Source organism: Stenella coeruleoalba (assembly GCF_951394435.1).
Source record: "Stenella coeruleoalba genome assembly, chromosome: 2".
NCBI classification, from domain to species: Eukaryota; Metazoa; Chordata; class Mammalia; order Artiodactyla; family Delphinidae; genus Stenella; species Stenella coeruleoalba.
This window is the reverse complement of record NC_137147.1, coordinates 155,974,750-155,992,880: the sequence shown is the minus strand read 5'-3', so window position 1 is coordinate 155,992,880 and position 18,131 is coordinate 155,974,750. Positions and strand designations below refer to the sequence as shown.

The 18,131-nt window shown below is 45.8% G+C and overlaps 1 protein-coding gene across 1 annotated transcript; it reads left to right on the top strand.

The window, feature by feature from the left end:
• Window positions 1-9,270: 9,270 nt before the first annotated feature.
• Window positions 9,271-17,918, top strand: KLF6 (KLF transcription factor 6). The gene is made up of 4 exons (XM_079914140.1): window positions 9,271-9,617; window positions 12,348-12,921; window positions 14,304-14,427; window positions 14,889-17,918. Exons 1-4 carry the CDS (start codon window positions 9,414-9,416, stop codon window positions 14,938-14,940), a joined length of 954 nt encoding a protein of 317 aa, XP_079770266.1. The 5' UTR covers window positions 9,271-9,413; the 3' UTR covers window positions 14,941-17,918.
• The last annotated feature ends 213 nt before the right edge of the window (window positions 17,919-18,131 follow it).

Below are 18,131 nucleotides of genomic sequence, written 5' to 3'. Positions count from 1 at the left end.
CCAATCCTGTAAAGGAAGCATGTTTTTAACGGAAATCCAAAGGAGTTGAGAACCGTGTCCACAGCCAAGTAGCTGGTTACTGTTAGAGATGAGGTCCCAAGAGCAGACCCTCCTCCGTGGCACCAAGTGAGGTGCGCTGATGACAGGAGGGGAGAGGTTACTAGAGGTCATCAACTCCGGGTCACCCAGACTGGCTGCTGGTTTCTTTAATAACAAATAAGAAATGGCAGATTTCATCAAGCCTCTGCTGTTAAAATTCCAACTGGAGGCCTAACACCTAGATCTCTCACCTCAGACACCCCTTCCCAGACCCCTTCACCCGTGCCCTCAGACACCCCTTCCCAGACCCCTTCACACGTGCCCAGGACTCCTGGGTGACGCCTCCCGACAGGTGAAACCTCAGAGTCCAAGGCGGCCTCTAGACTGGGGAAGGCCGTGCAGACCCCATGCTGCCAAGGCTCCTGTGAGACGCAGGACTCCGAGAGAAGGAAAGGACCACTTATGGAAATGGAAAAGAAGCCCCTCCAAGGACCCAATCGTGTAAATGATGCACTTGTGCAAACAGTCCAATCATGCAAATGACCCAAGCAAAGACTTTTCACTGGAAGTGAAGCCTGCGTTTGCTCCACTCTCGGCAGCTTTAGTGTCACAAGAAATAAATCTTGGAGAACGTTCGCCTTGGAGTGTTCTAGGCTCTTGATCAGCTCAACAAACGGAGATGTTCTACTGGCTGCAGAAGTGTTAAGTAAAATCATAAGTGAATTGGATTAAAAAGCCAATTTTATGTTTATTTCCTAAAATTAGAAAATACCGACATCATTAACCTGTAGTAAGTCCCTTGTTCATGCATGCAGTCACTCAGGGACTCATCTTTTAAAAAGTGTTTACTGAGTAGCTGCTAGATCCTAGGCATTGTGCTAAACGCTAAAGACAAAGACAGAAACCAATATCTAAAGCCCTGAGTATTTTACTGCTCAAAGGTGATACAGACCTCCTGGATGTATGAATTGGGTCATCTATATAAAACAGGGCAGGTGCTCAAAACCTGAAGATCATTTATACTATATCCCTCCTTTGAAATTTAATTTCCTTGGGAAGTTTCTAGTGATTTCTATGTTTTTAGAAGGCATTATTGGTGGTTCATCTTTATTTAGGACATAGTTGATCAAAATAAGATTAAAGGCATTCACCAGCAAATATAATCATAGCCTATTTAATTTACAAGGGCAGACTTTAATCTTACTTACAATTGCCAATCTTCAAGTATTTTACTCAACTGTAATTTTTTCATATTCTCTCTCTCTTTTTTTTTCTTTCACAATTTAATGCCCAATGGCAGTCTTCGGATTTATACCAAATGCATCAATCACTATTCTTTGGCAATCTTCCCTTTTCTCTTAGCCTTCTTATAAACTCTAGCTCTGAATGTTAATTATTAGAGGCTGCCTTACCTAGTAGTCGGCGACATTACTGCCTTTAGAAAATTCTCTTCAGATGGGTGCCTGCTGACATTCGCAGAAGGAGGAAGGGTGGCTGAAGACTCTGGTACCACTTCCTTGAAGTGGACAGTCTAATAAGGAAGATAGGGATTCACAAGTAACACAAGACGACCACAACCTCCAGACAGGCAAACACTCGGAAAGTCTGCCCCCCAAGCACCATTTTTTTTTTTTTTTTTTTCCAAGCACCATTTTGCAGGAAGTTAATTGAGTTAAATGTCTGACTGGAGCCACAAACTCGATCCATCTTTGAATGCCCTGTTGTGGTGATGAGCCATGGGAATGGGAATCAGTGCCTCTTATTAGGGAGCTCACAGATCTCGGGGAGGAGAGAAGCATAGCAATCCACGGTTACAGCACAGAGGCGACAGAGGACATGGCGAGGGGCCTGGTACTTAGATGGGGTGATGGGGAAGGCTCTAGAGGTGCATTTGGGCTGAGTCTCAAAGGACAGTTACGGAAGGCTCTCAGTATTCAAAGGCTGGCCACCTGGCTGACCAAATCAGAGAGGGTTTGAGGAAGCAGTGGCAACGATGTGACAGCCCAGCAGTTTCAGCAGCCAGGACCGAGGGCAGGATAAAGCAATTAAGGCCGGTCTGCAGGCCCCACAGCTCATCGCTTCAGACCCACGATGGGATTACAATTTGCTTTATCTCCCTGTTACCAAATCCTGATGATTGCCCTCAGAAACAAATCTGCCATCTTTTCTCTGTATCTCCATTGCTACTATCACACAGCACTGTGGTCCTGCCCGTGGGCCTGGTGCTCAGACTGCCCTGCTCCAATTCCCAGCCCTGTCACTCTGAGGCTACAGGGCTTGGGCTGTGAGCTCTGGAGCATCCCCTCAGCCCACCCCTCCCTACCTTTCAACCTGGGCCACAACTCACAGCCAGATGACCCTAGCCAAGTGACTTCTCCTGTGCTCACTTCAGTTTCCAGATCTATAAAATGGGGTAACGATAGCCTTTGTCTTGGAGGCTTGTGCTGCCAAACATATATGAAGTGTCACCTCTCCTTATTCCTCCTGGGTGATTTTGAGCAAGTTATATTACCTCTTGTGCCTCAGTTTCCTCTTTACTTAACTTCTCAGCGGTGGGGTGGTGATGAGGATTCAGGTGGATAATCCCCAGTAAGCACTGAGCATAGTAATCAGGAAAGGATGTGGTATCCAACTTTGTTTCTATTCAGCCTGTCTTGTGAGAGTTGCTTAATGTTTATCATCACTGCCCAGCTCCCTCTTACCACTTGCCTGCCCGTCTTGCCATATTCTTTCTGCTGGTCCACACTCCTGCCAGAATTGCTTTCCAAGAAAAATTCCCCCCGTGTCCTCTGTTCTCACCCTCCCAGGTGCTCACCTCCTCATAACACTGGACAGCATGCCAGTGTTGCTTCTGGTCCTTCTACCTGCCTGTCACCGCCTGTCGAGATCACCACCATGACACTCCCCGTTCCTCTGCTGAAGTCAACATCTCCCTTCCGCATTCCCGCTCTACCGCGCGCCTCTGCGAAAGGTCTACTCTGCCTTCTCCAGGCTGATGACCTTATATTGGTATGCTGAAAGGAAGAGGCCTTACTCCTAATCCCTCATCCACTGGCCAGAACACAGCGCCAGCTCTGTATCCTGGATAAACCGTGCTCAACATAGGTGTCCCCCCCTGTTGGTTTGTATCAACAATCTATCAAGTGTTTATGGGAACACTGAGACTTGTGCCCCTAAGGCTTGATGGATGCTAGTTTTTTCAAGAACAAAAGGATTAAGCCCTAAAAGTGACCATATTATCTAAAAAAATATTTTAAATTTTAAGTAACATATCCTTTACTATCCAAAAATGTTTATTGTTGACAATCTAGGAAACTAGGTGGAGTCTGTCATGTCCCCTTATTCTACTACTAAGTACTATTTAATACAAGTTAATTTATATTGTTTTTATGGACTGCAAAAAACGACCTCCCAAAAGAACCACGTTAAAACCCTGGAACCTATGAATGTGATCTTATTTGGAAAATGGGTCCTTGCAGATGTAATTAAATTAAGGATCTTGAGATGAGCTCATCCTGGATTATCCAGGTGGGCCCTGAATCCAATGACATGTATATTTAGGAGAGAAGAGAGATGGAGATTTGAGACAGAAGAGGAGGAGGCCATGTGGCCAGGGAGGAGAGATTAGAGGGATGCAGCCACAAACCAAGGAAGCTGGAAGCCACCGGAAGCTGGAAGAGCAGAATGATCCTCCCCCAGAGCCTCCAGAGGGACCGTGGCCCTGCCAGCACCTTCGTTGAGACTCATGGCCTCCAGACAGTGAGAGAATAAATTTCAGTTGTTTTAAGCTACCAAGTTTGCAATTTGTTACAGCATCCATACGAAACTAATATATGATAAACAAATATTAATTTTATATTCTGATTCATTAGATGCTTTAAATCAACATCCTTTCTGCCTGTCTCTCTCTTTCTTTGTCTCTCATTTTCTCTCTCTCTCTCTCTGTTCTAAGAACACTGCACACCTTAGTACACTTTCCCTCTGCAGCTTCCCCATCATTAACTGGAGTTCAGTATTTGTTTATGGTTCTTTGTGTGCATGTGTGTGTGTGCATGTGAAATTTACCGAAAGTTAAATACGGATCAGTACGGACACATGCAATCACCCGTGTAACCCACACCTCTATCCAGACATAGAACAAACCCATCACCCATCACCTGTCACCATCACCGATGACCATCACCAAGAGAGCCTCCTCATGCCCCTTCCCAGTCAATCTCCAGCCCTGCCCACCAGATGCAACCAAACATCAGTTTTACCTGTTCTAGAACTTGAATACTGTAGTCTGAATCTTGCAGTAGGTATTCATGTGTGCAAGGCTTCTTTCACTCATTCTAACATTCCCGAGATGTGTTTGTGTTGCCACACATGCAGTAGTTTGTTCTATTTGTTGATGAGCAGTACCACAACGGACAAGAATACCACATCTCCTGGTGATGGACACCTGGGTGGTGTCCAGTTTTTGACTATTATGGATAAACGCAATGAATGATCTTGTACAAATCTCTTTGTGAACACATTCTTTCAGTCTTTTGGTTAAAGGCCTGGAAGATCTGAGTCATAAAAGTGTATGTTTAGTTTTATTAAAAACAGTCAGATCTTTTTTCACGAGTTGTTCTAGCGTTTTACATCCTCACCAAATTGTAGCAATGTTCTGGCTGCTCCCATACATCTCCACCAACTCTTGGTGTTTCAGGGCTTCTTAACTAGCTGTTTCAGTGAGTTGTATTTCACATTTCCCTGATGATGAATAATGTTGAACGCATTTTCATGTATTTACTAACTATTTATATATATTTCCTGTGAAGTATCTGTTCAAATATTTTGCCTATTTTTTATGTTCTTTAAAAAAATGTTGTACATCCATGTTCTCCATGTTGCTCCTTTCCCCCTAATAACAAGAAAAAGTCAGAGCATCTACAAAATCCTCATTTTCTTTAGTCTACTTAAGAGCAGAGTGTGGGGGGGGCCCATGTGAACAGAATCTCAGAGGGTGTCAAGGCTCTCCGAGGAGAAGCTGTGTACAGCAGACTTAGGGATGGATGAATGCTGAATTCATGACTGGATGAACGGCTGAATGTTGATTGCCTTCAATTTTACTGAATGGCTATTCTTTGCCACAAACCAGGGATTTTAATGCATTATCTTTTTCAATTCTACCAAACTGATTCTAAGAGTTAGACATTTTATCTCCATTTAAAAGACATGACCAAGGCTACACACCTAGCGTGGGTAACTAGAGTCTACAGTCCATCTTTCATACAGTGTCACACTTCCACCCTCTGAATGACTTTTGCCTTCTATGATGCTTCTTTGTTGATTTTTTTAAAAATCGGATGTGACTAGTATTGCTTAGATCCCATGCATACTCTTTTTCATGTAAGAAGCTGACATTATCTCCCCACCAAATAGTAACATGCACCAGGAGTGGTAACACGGTTGTTTTAAGACATCGACCTCCCTATGTATTGCCTACCTCCTCTGTCACAGGGAGTATTGCCTGCTTTGTGAATGGTGTGAATCCCAAACACCTGACCAGTCACAGGGCGTGAATAATATGTGCTGAATGGCTAACGGGTGCAGAGGGAAGTCATAGTGCTTATTCTCTTTGAAATTCAGCCGATGTACTGTTTCTATAACTTTTTATTATTTTTTTTGAAAAATAACCATTTTGAGTGTATCTGTATTGTGTCCAATCAGGTTCACTATTTTAAAAATAAACTATACAATCTTCTAAGAACAGGGAAGTGCACGTACAAGACAAGGACAAATTTACATTCTATAGGAAAGTAGATAAAGAAATGCATTAAAACAATAAAGAAGTACCACGAAGAGATTACCTGATGATCACTAATCATCAGGAAATGAAAATCAAAACCTCAATCAGAGATCACCTCACACTGGTCAGAATAGGTATCACTAAAAAGTCCACAAGCACTACTATATATAAAACAGATAACCAACAAGGACCTACTGTATAGCATACGGAACTATATGCAATACTTTGTAATAACCCATAAGGAAAAAGAATCTGAAAAAGAATACACACACACACACACGCGCACACACACACACACACACATATATAATTGAATCACTGTGTTGTACACCTGAAACTAACACATTGTAAATTAACTATACTTCAATTTTTAAAAATCCACAAACAGTAAATGTTGGTGAGGATGTGGAGAAAAGGGAACCCTCTTACACTGTCAGTGGGAATGTAAATTGGTGAGGCCACTATGGAAAACAAAATGGAATTTTGTCAAGAAACAAAAAATAGAACTACCATATGATCCAGAAATACCACTCCTGGGTATATATCTAAAGAAAATGAAAACACTAATTTGAAAAGATACATGTACCCCAACATTCATAGCAGTGTTAGGTACAATAGCCAAGGTATGGAGACAACCTAAGTGTCCATCAACAGATGAATGGATAAAGAAGATGTGGTATATACACACACACACACACACACACACACACACACACACAATGGAATACTACTGAGCCATAAAAAACAATGAAAATTTGCCAACAACATGGATGGACCTGGAGTGTATTATGCTTAGTGAAATAAGTCAGAGAAAAACAAATACTATATGTTATCACTTATATATGGAATCTAAAGAAATAAAACAAATAAATATAACAAAACAGAAACAGACTCACAGATAAAGAGAACAAACTAGAGGTTACCAGTGGGGAGAGGGATACAGAGAGGGGCAAGATAGGGGTAGTACAAACTATTATGTATAAAAAATAAGCTACAAGGATATAGTGTACAACACAGGGAATATAGTCAATATTTGATAATAACTAGAAAAGGAGTATAATCTTTAATAATTATGAATCACTATGTAGTACACCTGAAACTTATACAATATTATAAATCAGCTATAATTCAATAAAAAATAAAATATTACTAACAGGAAAGCAAAAGAATAATCGTCCAAAAGGTAAATAAGAATATTGTAACCATGACGCCCACATACACTGCACAGAGAGCCATCATGTGCCTTCCCTTGGGCAATATATTCTTCCCTTCACCTAACTCTCCTCTGATCGGTCCAGGATGCTGACCCTCCCTCGCATAGTCACTGGATTCTTGCTTCCTTTGATCACTGCTGCCAATTACTGAGAAAACCCTGTCCCTGATATAAGCACACTCTCAAACCATATCCCAAATACAACCAGCTGCTGGTCACCAGGGGGTGGGCTCAACCTGAAGATGGTTCAAGGCAAGCCATTCCCATTCCCAGAAATTAGACTCAAGGCCAATGTCTTCCCTATGGAGGGCCAGTCACGCTCTCTGTTTCTGGGGTAAAATAAGACTGAACACAGGTTAATGATCATTTTAATCAATTCATTATGAATCATCTTCACAGCCTCTTTAATACAACACATACAATAAGGTAATAACTTCCCCTAACTTTTGATTGACAAAGGTCCCTGCCTAGAATGTTATAGGGTCATAGCCCTGGTATACTCAAGTCTGCTAAAATCTAACATACAAAATCCTGTCAAAACTTCATTTTACATACTTCAGTTTTTAAAAACTTTATTTAAAAGGATGTTTCATTAAACTCTATTTTGAAATAATAATGGAGGTAGTAGCTATAATTCAGTTTTCCATTTCGAAATTTAAAAGCACATTCTTTGTAGTCTTGGCATTTTGCTTGAAAATGAACATTATGGTATATTTCAGGAGATAATTTATATGAAAAAAACCCCACATTGAATGTCAGCTTCAACCTCATTTAAACTGTTTTCACATTCAACTAGGGGAAAGTCTAGTTGTTAATCTTGGTGAGGGTCTCTGCATCTTCTTGGAATGAAGGCTGATGTATGGTAGGTGACAAGTAAAAGGACATTTTCTAGATGCCCAGTTCCCAAACTTTACTGGCAAGAGATTAACCTGGGGAGCTTGTCAAAACTCAATGGCTGGGACAGCCTCCACCCTCTAGCTTATGATTCTGTAGGTTTGGGGTCAGACCCTGGAATCTGCATTTCTAAAATGTACACAGCTGGTGTGGATGGAGGACCCTACTGAGAATGGTTATAGGCCCCCTCTTTTTTTAAACGCCCCCTCCCAAAGTGCCCTCTTTTTTAAAAGAAAACTGTGTTCCCATACAATCAAGAGTGTAAATAACCCCCTCAAGAGCAAGCAGATCCAACTTGGGTCTTCCAGGCCATTTTGGTCCTTTTCCTGCAGGTTAGGCAGGCATGGGGGTGGGGCGGGGCAGAGGCGTGTCCCCCAGGTGTGTGCCCTGTCCTTGTGAGGGAGGCTGAAGGAGGGACCTCAGATTCACATACAACATACCCCAGTGACTCTGGAGTACCTCCGGCCCCTCCCTGTTCCTCACCACACCCGTGGGGCTGCCCAGTCCACCATCCGTCCACCACCACTGGGTCACAGGTGCCACCTGAGAATTGAGGGGGACAGATGGGGTTGGAGTGGGACAGGGGGAACAGATGGGAACGGAGCGTGTACGGAGGGGAGAACAGAGTGGGGAGGAGGGGAAACAGAGAGGGACAGAGGGGGAACAGAAGGGGACGGAAAACGGGGAATACAGGGGGACGGAAGGGGGGACATAGTGGGATCGAGGGACGGATGGGACCAGAGAAGGGCAGGCCGGCCCGAGGTCGGAGGGAGGTACAGAGGGGACCCGGCCCGGCTCCCCTCAGCCAGGCAGCGGCACACTGAACCGCTGGGCCAGGGGCAGGGGACTGGACCCGCGTGACCGGCCTGAGTGACGAGGGCCGGGGTTTGCGGGGACCAGCCCGGGTGGTGGGGATGGGGACGGGGACCGGGACGACAGGGGTACGGGGACCGGGGACCGGGGACGGGACGGGAAGGAACACCCGGCTCCCTCTGCCCGGCAGCAGCGCACTCAGCCGCTCGGCCGCACACCTCCCAGCACCGACTCCTCCAGCGTGAGGCGGCTCGCGCCTTATATACCCTGCTAAAAATAGCCTGCGAAACCGCCTTCCAATCACAGCTGGCCGAAGTTCGAATTCAGCCAATGGCGAGGGTTGTGATGGAGAGGCTCGGTCACGCCAGGCGGGGCCGCTGTAAGCCACTGCCCGCGATTGGCCGAAGCTGACATCATCGTCGCGCAGCCCCCGGGCCGGGCGCGGCGTGATTGGGCGGTGCGCGGGGCGGGCGCGGGCGAGTCACGTGGGGAGATGGGGGGGGCTGGGCGGGGAGGAGGGGAGGCTGGCAGCGGAGCTTTGAATAGGGAAGTTTTGCAGGGGTTACGTTTGCAGTCAGTCCGGTGTTTGCAAATATTGTGTGGGCTCGCGAGCGAGTCTCCGGGCTCCGGTAGGATCCGAACCCGCGGCGCCTAATTGCTGCCCACTGAGTTTGCATGAACTTCCCCGGCGCTGCAGGCACGGCTGCTGCGCTCCCGACTCCAGACCGCACACCTCCCTGTTTTTACAACAGCAGTGACTGTCTTTTCCAACCCGACATGGATGTGCTCCCAATGTGCAGCATCTTCCAGGAACTCCAGATTGTGCACGAGACTGGTTACTTCTCGGCGCTGCCCTCCCTGGAGGAATATTGGCAACAGGTAAATAGGAATTTTCATGGGCCAGGTGCCCGGGTGCGCCGAGGAGGGAGTGCATGCACTCACCGACAGGACGGTGTGTGGTTGGAGGTGCATTTCTTTTTCTTCTTTTTTTAATGGTTCGGGTAAATTTTTAAAAAATTAAAATAATTAGTCTTAAAACGTACTTCTGCTGCCTCCGGTGTGGAAGGCACTTTAAAGGGGCCTTTTACAGCGTGGAGCGGAGTTGTCATTTGAGTGGGGCGCAGCAGTGCTTCGTCGCTTGGAGTGTTTTTGCCGTTTCAGGGGCTTATGAACTGCGTTCTCCGGAGGGCAGACCCAGCTCCGCGGCCTGATCCCGGCCCTAGCCCTTGGCAGAAGTTTGGTGCTTGTACCAGCTCCAGACTCCACAGCTGGATCTGGTCATATGAACTTGCAAGGACTGCCAAGGGTGTTTTTTTTTTTTAAGGGATTTTGGTTTTGTTTTGCTTTTTGGTGTTTGTACGTGGAGATTTTTTTTTTTTTTAATTAAGGATTTCACCAGCGAAACATCCACCAGCTCCTTTTCTCTACCAGGCCATTTTCAGTTTCTTTACCTTCTTGGGAATCCTTAAGATATGCCTCGATCTGCCTTGTTTTTCTTAACCTGCTTCTTTTGTTGACCAGAAAAAAGAAAAAAAAAAAAACCCAATGTTTGCACAACCAGTGACTTATCAGTCATATGACAATGAGCCCGTCCGAATTGCTTCAAGTCAGAGTTTGGGAAGAAGAGTCTCTGTTTCCGGCATTTTTTAGTGGAACTGCAATTTTTGGCATTGGACATTTAAGAAACAATTTTCCCCCCTTCTAATGCGTTAGGATTACCTGAAGGGAGAGATTCTGTCACTTGTCCCATTATCTTTAAAGATAGAAGGAAGGTTTGGGGTTTTCTCTGTGCTGCTAAGCAGTTTGCTTTTTGTCACAAAGTGAATTAGCAGATCAAATATATATTGTGGGTTTCAAAGCCTAGAAGGCTTTTAGGGGAGATGAAATGCAAAGTGTTACAACCTTCACATGCCTGCTTAATTGTTCCCAGCCCTTTCCTGCCTCCCTCTCCCCTCCAGGCTTTTCCTCCTAAAGAAGCTGCTTCCTAGGACGTGATTGAAATTGATCTAAGTAGTTTCCTTGGGCATTTGGGATTTGGGCCACAAGCCAGGCTGAGCTCTTGGTCGCCTTCAGAGGCTTTTAAACTCTCCCTGAGAGCTTCCTTCTGGTCCCCAGTGCTCCTCAGCATAATGGAGATTTTAAATTAGCCAGATTATTAAAGTTTAACAAGATCTCAATAAATGTGCTTTCCTTTTTCTTTGGAACATCCATAGAATATCTTGCTGTCTCTCTGCAGAACACTCTAGTGTGCTTTGTAACCCAGGCGTCTAATTTTAGGGGTAATGAGAAAACAATGATTGTTTTTTCCCCCTCTGCTTGCTAGGTGAGGAGGGGGAGGGGGAAGGGTCTATTCTGATAGCAGGCACACTGCTAAATAACCAAGCGGGAGCCCTTTGGGTGGGCTTTGCTAGTCCTGAAAATGATTTGCTAAAAAGAGCAGAGTTTGCTGTAGAAATCTAAAGCTGTGGAATTGCAGTAGTATAGACAGCCTTATATGGACATGCAGACAGTTGATCCTAGTGAAGATAAGGGCAGACATAATTTAAACCTAAAATGTTTCCTACCGTTTTTATTTTCCAGTGGCTAGAAAGTTTGAGATGGTGGGGAGAGGGCATGCTGGTCTCTCGGCAGTTGTAGCTTCTGGAAAGGTTGGTTGTGGGGCTGGGGGGGCACTCTGGCCATGACACACTGCATGTATATTTGAACCGGGTCCTTTTTTGGCCGCTGGTCAGAATTTCAAAAGGAAGTCTCCTTTGGCATTGTGTGAAAGAAATAGAGTGATGACTCATACAGTTGTACTCTTGGCCAGTAGATAAAGTTCTTGTCCATTGTGGGACTCCCAGCAGGGCCGCGGAGGAATTTCCCCTCCTGCATCCTTTACAATAGCAGATGGCCATTCTGGAATGGTTTCTCCACTCCTGTTGTTGTTTTCCTCTGACCACTGTGGAAGTCATTTAAGTTGTGTGTGCGCATGGCCCTGCACTTGGGAATGGCATTCTTTGAAAGCCTATTAGGTCTGGGCTCCGCAGGAAACGGGTGGTTTCTCTGCAGCTCCTACCTGACCCTAGACCATCAGCTGGCTGCGTCTGCTCACTGAGTATGGCCTGTGCTGTCAGCGGTTCTCCAGAGGGAGACACATGCCATGTCAGAGCACACTGTGTTGAGAGCAGCAAGCCCTCTGTCTTTGCCTCTGGAAGGCGGATGCCTGGGTTTCCTTGTTACACAGGGTTCTCGACTGTCAGATAATGTGGTTAAACCTGTCCGGTGGGGGCAGGTCTGAGGCTGGTATTCTTTGTGTGGCTTACAGAAACTTATTAGAAACATCAACACTGTAACTATAACAAAAACTGGCTCAGTGACCATCAGCCATTTGTGGCCATTGGTCCAACTTGGGGAAGCGGGGAGAGGTTTCACCTCTGGTTTTTCTTCTGAATGTGTACCCATTCCTAGAAACAGCTTTCCTCTCACTCTGCTGAAGACACGGATTCTTGTAGTGACAAGGCCACAGTTTATTTGCCCTTGACTCCTGCATGTTTTTGGAAGTGCGCTTTCGGTTCGTTTTCGGTAGTCGTCACAATCACGTGCCTTCTTGTGGTTCCTTTCGCACAGACCTGCCTGGAGTTGGAACGTTACCTCCAGAGCGAACCCTGCTATGTGTCAGCCTCCGAAATCAAATTCGACAGCCAGGAAGATCTGTGGACCAAAATCATCCTGGCTCGGGAGAAAAAGGAGGACTCGGACCTGAAGATGTCCTCCAGTCCCCCTGAGGATGCGCTCAACAGCCCCGGCTTTGGCTACAACCTGGAGACCAACAGCCTGAACTCGGATGTGAGCAGTGAATCCTCCGACAGCTCCGAGGAGCTCTCGCCCACCACCAAGTTTACCTCTGACCCCATCGGCGAAGTTTTAGTCAATTCGGGGAACCTGAGCTCCTCCGTCACCTCCACGCCCCCTTCCTCCCCAGAACTGAGCAGGGAGCCGTCCCACCTGTGGGGTTGCATGCCGGGTGAGCTGCACCCTCCCGGGAAGGCGCGCAGTGGGACTGCGGGGAAGCCCGGCGACAAGGGCAGCGGAGATGCCTCCCCAGACGGCCGCAGGAGGGTGCATCGGTGCCACTTTAACGGCTGCAGAAAAGTTTACACCAAAAGCTCCCACTTGAAAGCACATCAGCGCACCCACACAGGTCAGTCTCTCCTGCGACCCGGGCGCCGCTGAATTAATTGCACCAGCCCTGGGAGGGGGCCGGGGCTCCGCAGGAGGCTGTCAGAGCAGACACGTCCTCACCTCCTTTCTTCCCTCAAAAGAGTTGGGTCTCTGGGGAGGACAGAGTAGGCGCTGAAAGACTGGACATGTGTGCCCGATGAATGGTTATCGCTTTCAAATTAAACAGACAAGAGGTAAATCACATTCTCTGTCTACACCGAGTACCCCACCCACTCCAGCCACCTGGGTTATCAAGGCCCACTGTGCAGTCTGCAGTGTCCGTGTACAGTGCTACTCGGAGTTGCCTCTGATTTTTGGAAATGAAGCTCGAGGGTTGGGAGAGGGTGGCCGGGCTGTGTGGCACAGGTAGGTGCCGGACACCGTGTGGGGTCTGAGCTAGACCCATCGACTCTGCGAAGCAGTATCATCAGCAGGTACTTAGTGAGAATTTCTCTGTGTATCATGCTGCCTTTGTTTTCTGATGCCAACTTTCAAAAATAATAATAACTTCTTAATGAAATATCACAGTCTAGAGAATAGTTCCATTTATAGTTACCATGACAGTCTAGGATAACTGGGGAAGCATCACAGAAATTTTGGAGCTGGACGGGGTCTTAGAGATCAAGTCATGCAAACACTCGTGTTACCAATAATGAGAGGAGATCAGGATCCTGAAACGGCTCAGGGCAGAGCCAGGATCAGGACCTGGGTACCCTGGAACCAGGCTACTGACTGTGGCAATTGTTTTTTATATTCTCAGGTAGCACTTTTAGTGAAATCATATTTGTAATCCGACCAAGGGATAAAGTCGACTGGGTCTTTTGCTTGTCATTTAGAAAGTGTTTTGAAGACCTTGGAATGGGGTTTCCCAGAAACTCATGACCTCAGTTTTGGAGAAATATAGTTTCCCGGAGGAAACTACAAAGCCTCATTCCACAGGGAAGTGAGTAAGGAACAAAATAAGTGCTTGAGAGAAACCGTTTCCATGGAGAAAGAAATAAAACCCAGCCCTGGCCAAGGCCACGGGTCCAGTGGGCTGACACATCACCTCGGAAGTATTTCTCCAGTCTGAGTCATTGTCATTCTTACACGTTCACTCTGATTACGGTCATGTGGGCCCTGCCAAGCCTGGGTCTCTTCCCCAGCACTTGGAGGCCCAAGGCTAGGTCAGGAAAGAGCCCCTGCCTGTTACCTTGGGAAGGCCGGCTCGCAGCGCTAACTGAGGTTTATTCTGAATTCCTGAGGTCAGTGGCCTCTGGGCCTGCTCCTGAGTGGACTTTCCCGCCCCGTGTTGGGGTAGCAGGGCCCTTCCCTCACTGTTCAGTGAAATCATGGCGTGCCTGTCGTGTGCTCTCTTCCCAGGAGAAAAGCCTTACAGATGCTCATGGGAAGGTTGTGAGTGGCGTTTTGCAAGAAGCGATGAGTTAACGAGACACTTCAGAAAGCACACTGGTGCCAAGCCTTTTAAATGTTCTCACTGTGACAGGTACGTGCATGAACAGCAGGGGCGCGGCAGTGCCATCCCCGGAACGGAGTAGGCATGCAGTCACCCTGCAGCAAGGCAGCCGTCTTCCTGGCCTGCACTGGCATCTCTCTTTTCAGCCCAGGACTTTTTAAAAAGGCTCTAATATGCCACTCGTCCAGGTTAGGAAGCACCGTGTACTGAGTGCACGAGAATAGAATGATTTCGTTCACACTTTCTGCAGATTGGCCCTTTAACAGTTTTCAAATTTGAAGGCTGGGCAGTAAAGTCAGGTGACATTCCCAAGAGCTGATTGGCAACCTCCTTGATGTATACTCCTGCCCCAAATGTGGATGGGGCTGACTCAGCATGATGACTCCCACCCCCAATGGAGAGGGCTAATTTAGCTGGGGGGTGCACGAGCAGGAGGTCTGTAACTGACGGGGCTGGAGACCTAACGTCTGGGACCCCGATTCTCTCTGCAGGTGTTTCTCCAGGTCCGACCACCTGGCCCTGCACATGAAGAGGCACCTCTGAAGGGGCAGAGCATCGACTCCTGCGGGCTAAAAAGGCTTCCAGGCTGAGACGGCCGTGGAAGGAGGGTGCGTGTTCCAGCCAAAGCCATTTTGCACCCTACCCGGTCGCCTCCAGGACCTACTGGGAAGGTCTTTCGAGGGCGAAAAAAGTCATGTCCGAAGCGGCAGAGCACCCAGGGTGTGTGGTGTTTGGGTGGCCCTGGCCTCGCCACTGGTACCTATCCTCTGAGTGGTCCCTAAGCCTTTGCCGTGAGCATGTGCACTGAGAATGTTAGTGGTGGGTGGGCTGTATGTGGAGGGTCTCCTACGGACTGTGTGACGAGACAGAGTCCTTTCCCTTGCGAGGCTGCAAGAGACAGAAAAAAAACATAGTTTGAATGTTTTGTGTGTGAGGCGTGTTCCATGAGATGAGATGACCACCAATCATTTCCCGGGGCGGGGTGGGGGTGGGGGGTGGTGTAGGTAGAGTCTGCGCCTTAGAGGAAAAAAAAGAAAAGAAAAAAAGAAGGGAAAATGTGGAGGGCAGGCGTGGGCGGTCAGGACCCGGGAGTGGCGAGTGGGTGTAGTGAGGGGAGCCCCTTTCCCTCTAGTGTGTGGCGAGAACTTTCGGTGTCTGGTTCAGCTGTGTGAAGTGAGTAGCTTCTGCTACTCTCTGAGACAGAGTTCATTTGTTACCCATTGTATAAGCTGTGTATCTACAAATATAATACATTGATAACTTTTCCTTCTAAGACAAAAGTAATGCATGGTCTGGGGAATTATCTGCTTTTCCATTTTTAAATCAGGACTACAGTTTTGATTCCAGTTCACTGAGCAGCTAAGATACGATTGGTTGAATTTGGTGACCCCCTAGCCATCTGGGCTTGGCAATACACAATCCTTCCCCCCTTCAATTTCATAACACTCCCCTTCCAGAGAGGCATTGTGCAGCATAGGACTATTTTGTAAATGGTTCGAATTTGAATTACCTTTTTGGAGAATTTCGTGATGCCCTTGAAAGATGTTGGACACGAGTTGGGTGTCCAGGACACTAGGGCTGGGAATTGCTGGTCTAATGTCTCATTAGACTCAGAACCTAAAATTTTTCTCAGTTGGGTGGATAAAACCACTAAAGCTTAGAAACTGTTTTCTCATGCAGCTAAGTTTCTCTTATTTATGCCTTGAGGACTAATTTCTGGTTTTCTAGCTGTTAATGCACTGTAGATCTTAACAATGGTGCCTTACGCAAGTGGCCCCTTATGTAGGGGTCTCGTACAGGGGTATGGGTGATGCATGCTTTATTAAGGCTCTTTTTTCACCTGGCTTTGTACTGTATCAATATATAATACAGAAAAAAAATCTCTTTAAGGTCCTCCTTCACAAAGTCAAATAGATGAAAACCCCCCAAACAAGTCAGTATTTACTCAGTAGTTTAGACAACTTGACTGTCAGTGTTAAAGTGGAAAACATGTGATAATTGGAAAATCAGACCATTTCTGCCACCGTGAGACTTCCGTATAGACTTTGCACAACAGTTGTACAGATCATACACCGGCTGTGTTTAATATGTAACATTTTCACACGTATTAAAGATACAGAAGTATAAAAAACAATGTATTTGCTTAAAAGGCACAAGTTTCTCGCGTATCTATCTAGCTATCTGTTGGTAACACAGAAAGTATATTACTTTTTTTTAAAAGTGGGCGAAATTCTTGTGTATGTATATTTGTGTGTACGGTATGTGTATGTGTGTATGTGTGTGTATATATATATATATATATACATATATATAGATAATATATACATATTTTTTTAAGGAGAAATTAGAATGTCTAGCTAGAAAATTCCACAGCCTGTGAAGACATATTTCAAAATGGCCACAAAGGAGGTAAACATGAGAACTCTAACTTTTATAAAGGCTTTCCCTTTAATTTAACAATTTGCCACAGGCTCTTGGCATCAGATCTCTTCCAGACTGCCAACTCGCTCATCATAGTCGGCAGGTCTGGGATAGGGTACCTTCGCCATTCAAAACTGGCATGAACGGAATACTAGCCCGGTCGTTGGTCTCAGACACACTAAGGTTTTGATTTTGAATGTCAGCTTTATTGAAAATCGAGCCTAAGAGTAAGCTAATCACAGGGATTCCTTTTTAGAGCACTTTTTATGCAGATGAAGCTATTTTTTTCCAGCACATAGATTCTTCCAGTTTTCCAACGAGTAATTTCCCTGAATTGGCACACCGCAGCATGGACAGCTGATCCTCCATCCAGCTGCTGGCTCATGGGTGTGGATCTTTCCTTTATATATATTTATATATATATATATATATATATATACACACATATGAGTCTGGCTGGGCTGGTATTTTGTTTGGATCTTCCTGGAGATGAGCAATGGTGAAAGCTCACATAACTGGGTTTTTTTTTGTTTTTTGTTTTTTTTAATCTGGGCTGATGGATACACTTACCTAAAGAACTCATTTCATATTGCTGAGGGGGGAAATGCACTTTTCTTTTGGCAATTCCAAATCCAGGCACTTGATTTACTGGATTTTGGAAAACTCCTTTTTTGGCCCTGCTGTGTGCTTAGCCATAACAATTCCATTCAGCAAGAAGGTAAACAAAAGACAAAAAAACTTGCACTGGCTTGTCTCACTTATGAAACACCATGGAGTGGTTTGATTGGGTGGGGCTGGGTGCCACGTATGTCAATGCCTGTAATTTTCGTAATAAGCAAGTACATAAAGAATTACATTCTGTTCAGGTGATAACTGAGCCTCAATCAAGCAGAAACTTTTTGCTTGACGTTAAAAAAAAAATTTCTATTAGTGAAATTTCTTTTTTTTTTGAAGCACCCTGTTATCTAAAAAAATCTTTGTAAGATTTTTGTAAAATTTTGTTTTACAAGATTTTATTTGAAATTGTTTTTTGCAAGATTGTTATATTTCTGTATGAATGTATTTTTTATTGGAATAACATAAAAGAATTCTTATCAGCATCTTGAGTCTGGTTGTTTTTTTTTGCGGGGGGGGGGGGGGTGGCCGAGTGTTGAAACAAATTCCTGACAGATTACTCACCCGGCTCTTCCTTGGGAAATCTTCTTTGTGCTACCCAGGGAGCCACTTGTCTCCCCCCCACTCACTGCCCTTCCTGGCAGCAAAGGTGGAAATAGGAGCCTGGGCTTGCTCCCCTGATGGGCACTGAATTCTCC

Excerpts from the sequence above, each read along its gene's own strand:
- KLF6 (XM_079914140.1), top strand. The coding sequence starts at position 9,414 with ATGAACTTCCCCGGCGCTGCAGGCACGGCTGCTGCGCTCCCGACTCCA. Across the intron at positions 9,618-12,347 it reads TGGAGGAATATTGGCAACAG|ACCTGCCTGGAGTTGGAACG; the intron begins GTAAATAGGAAT and ends CCTTTCGCACAG. Across the intron at positions 12,922-14,303 it reads ACATCAGCGCACCCACACAG|GAGAAAAGCCTTACAGATGC; the intron begins GTCAGTCTCTCC and ends CTCTCTTCCCAG.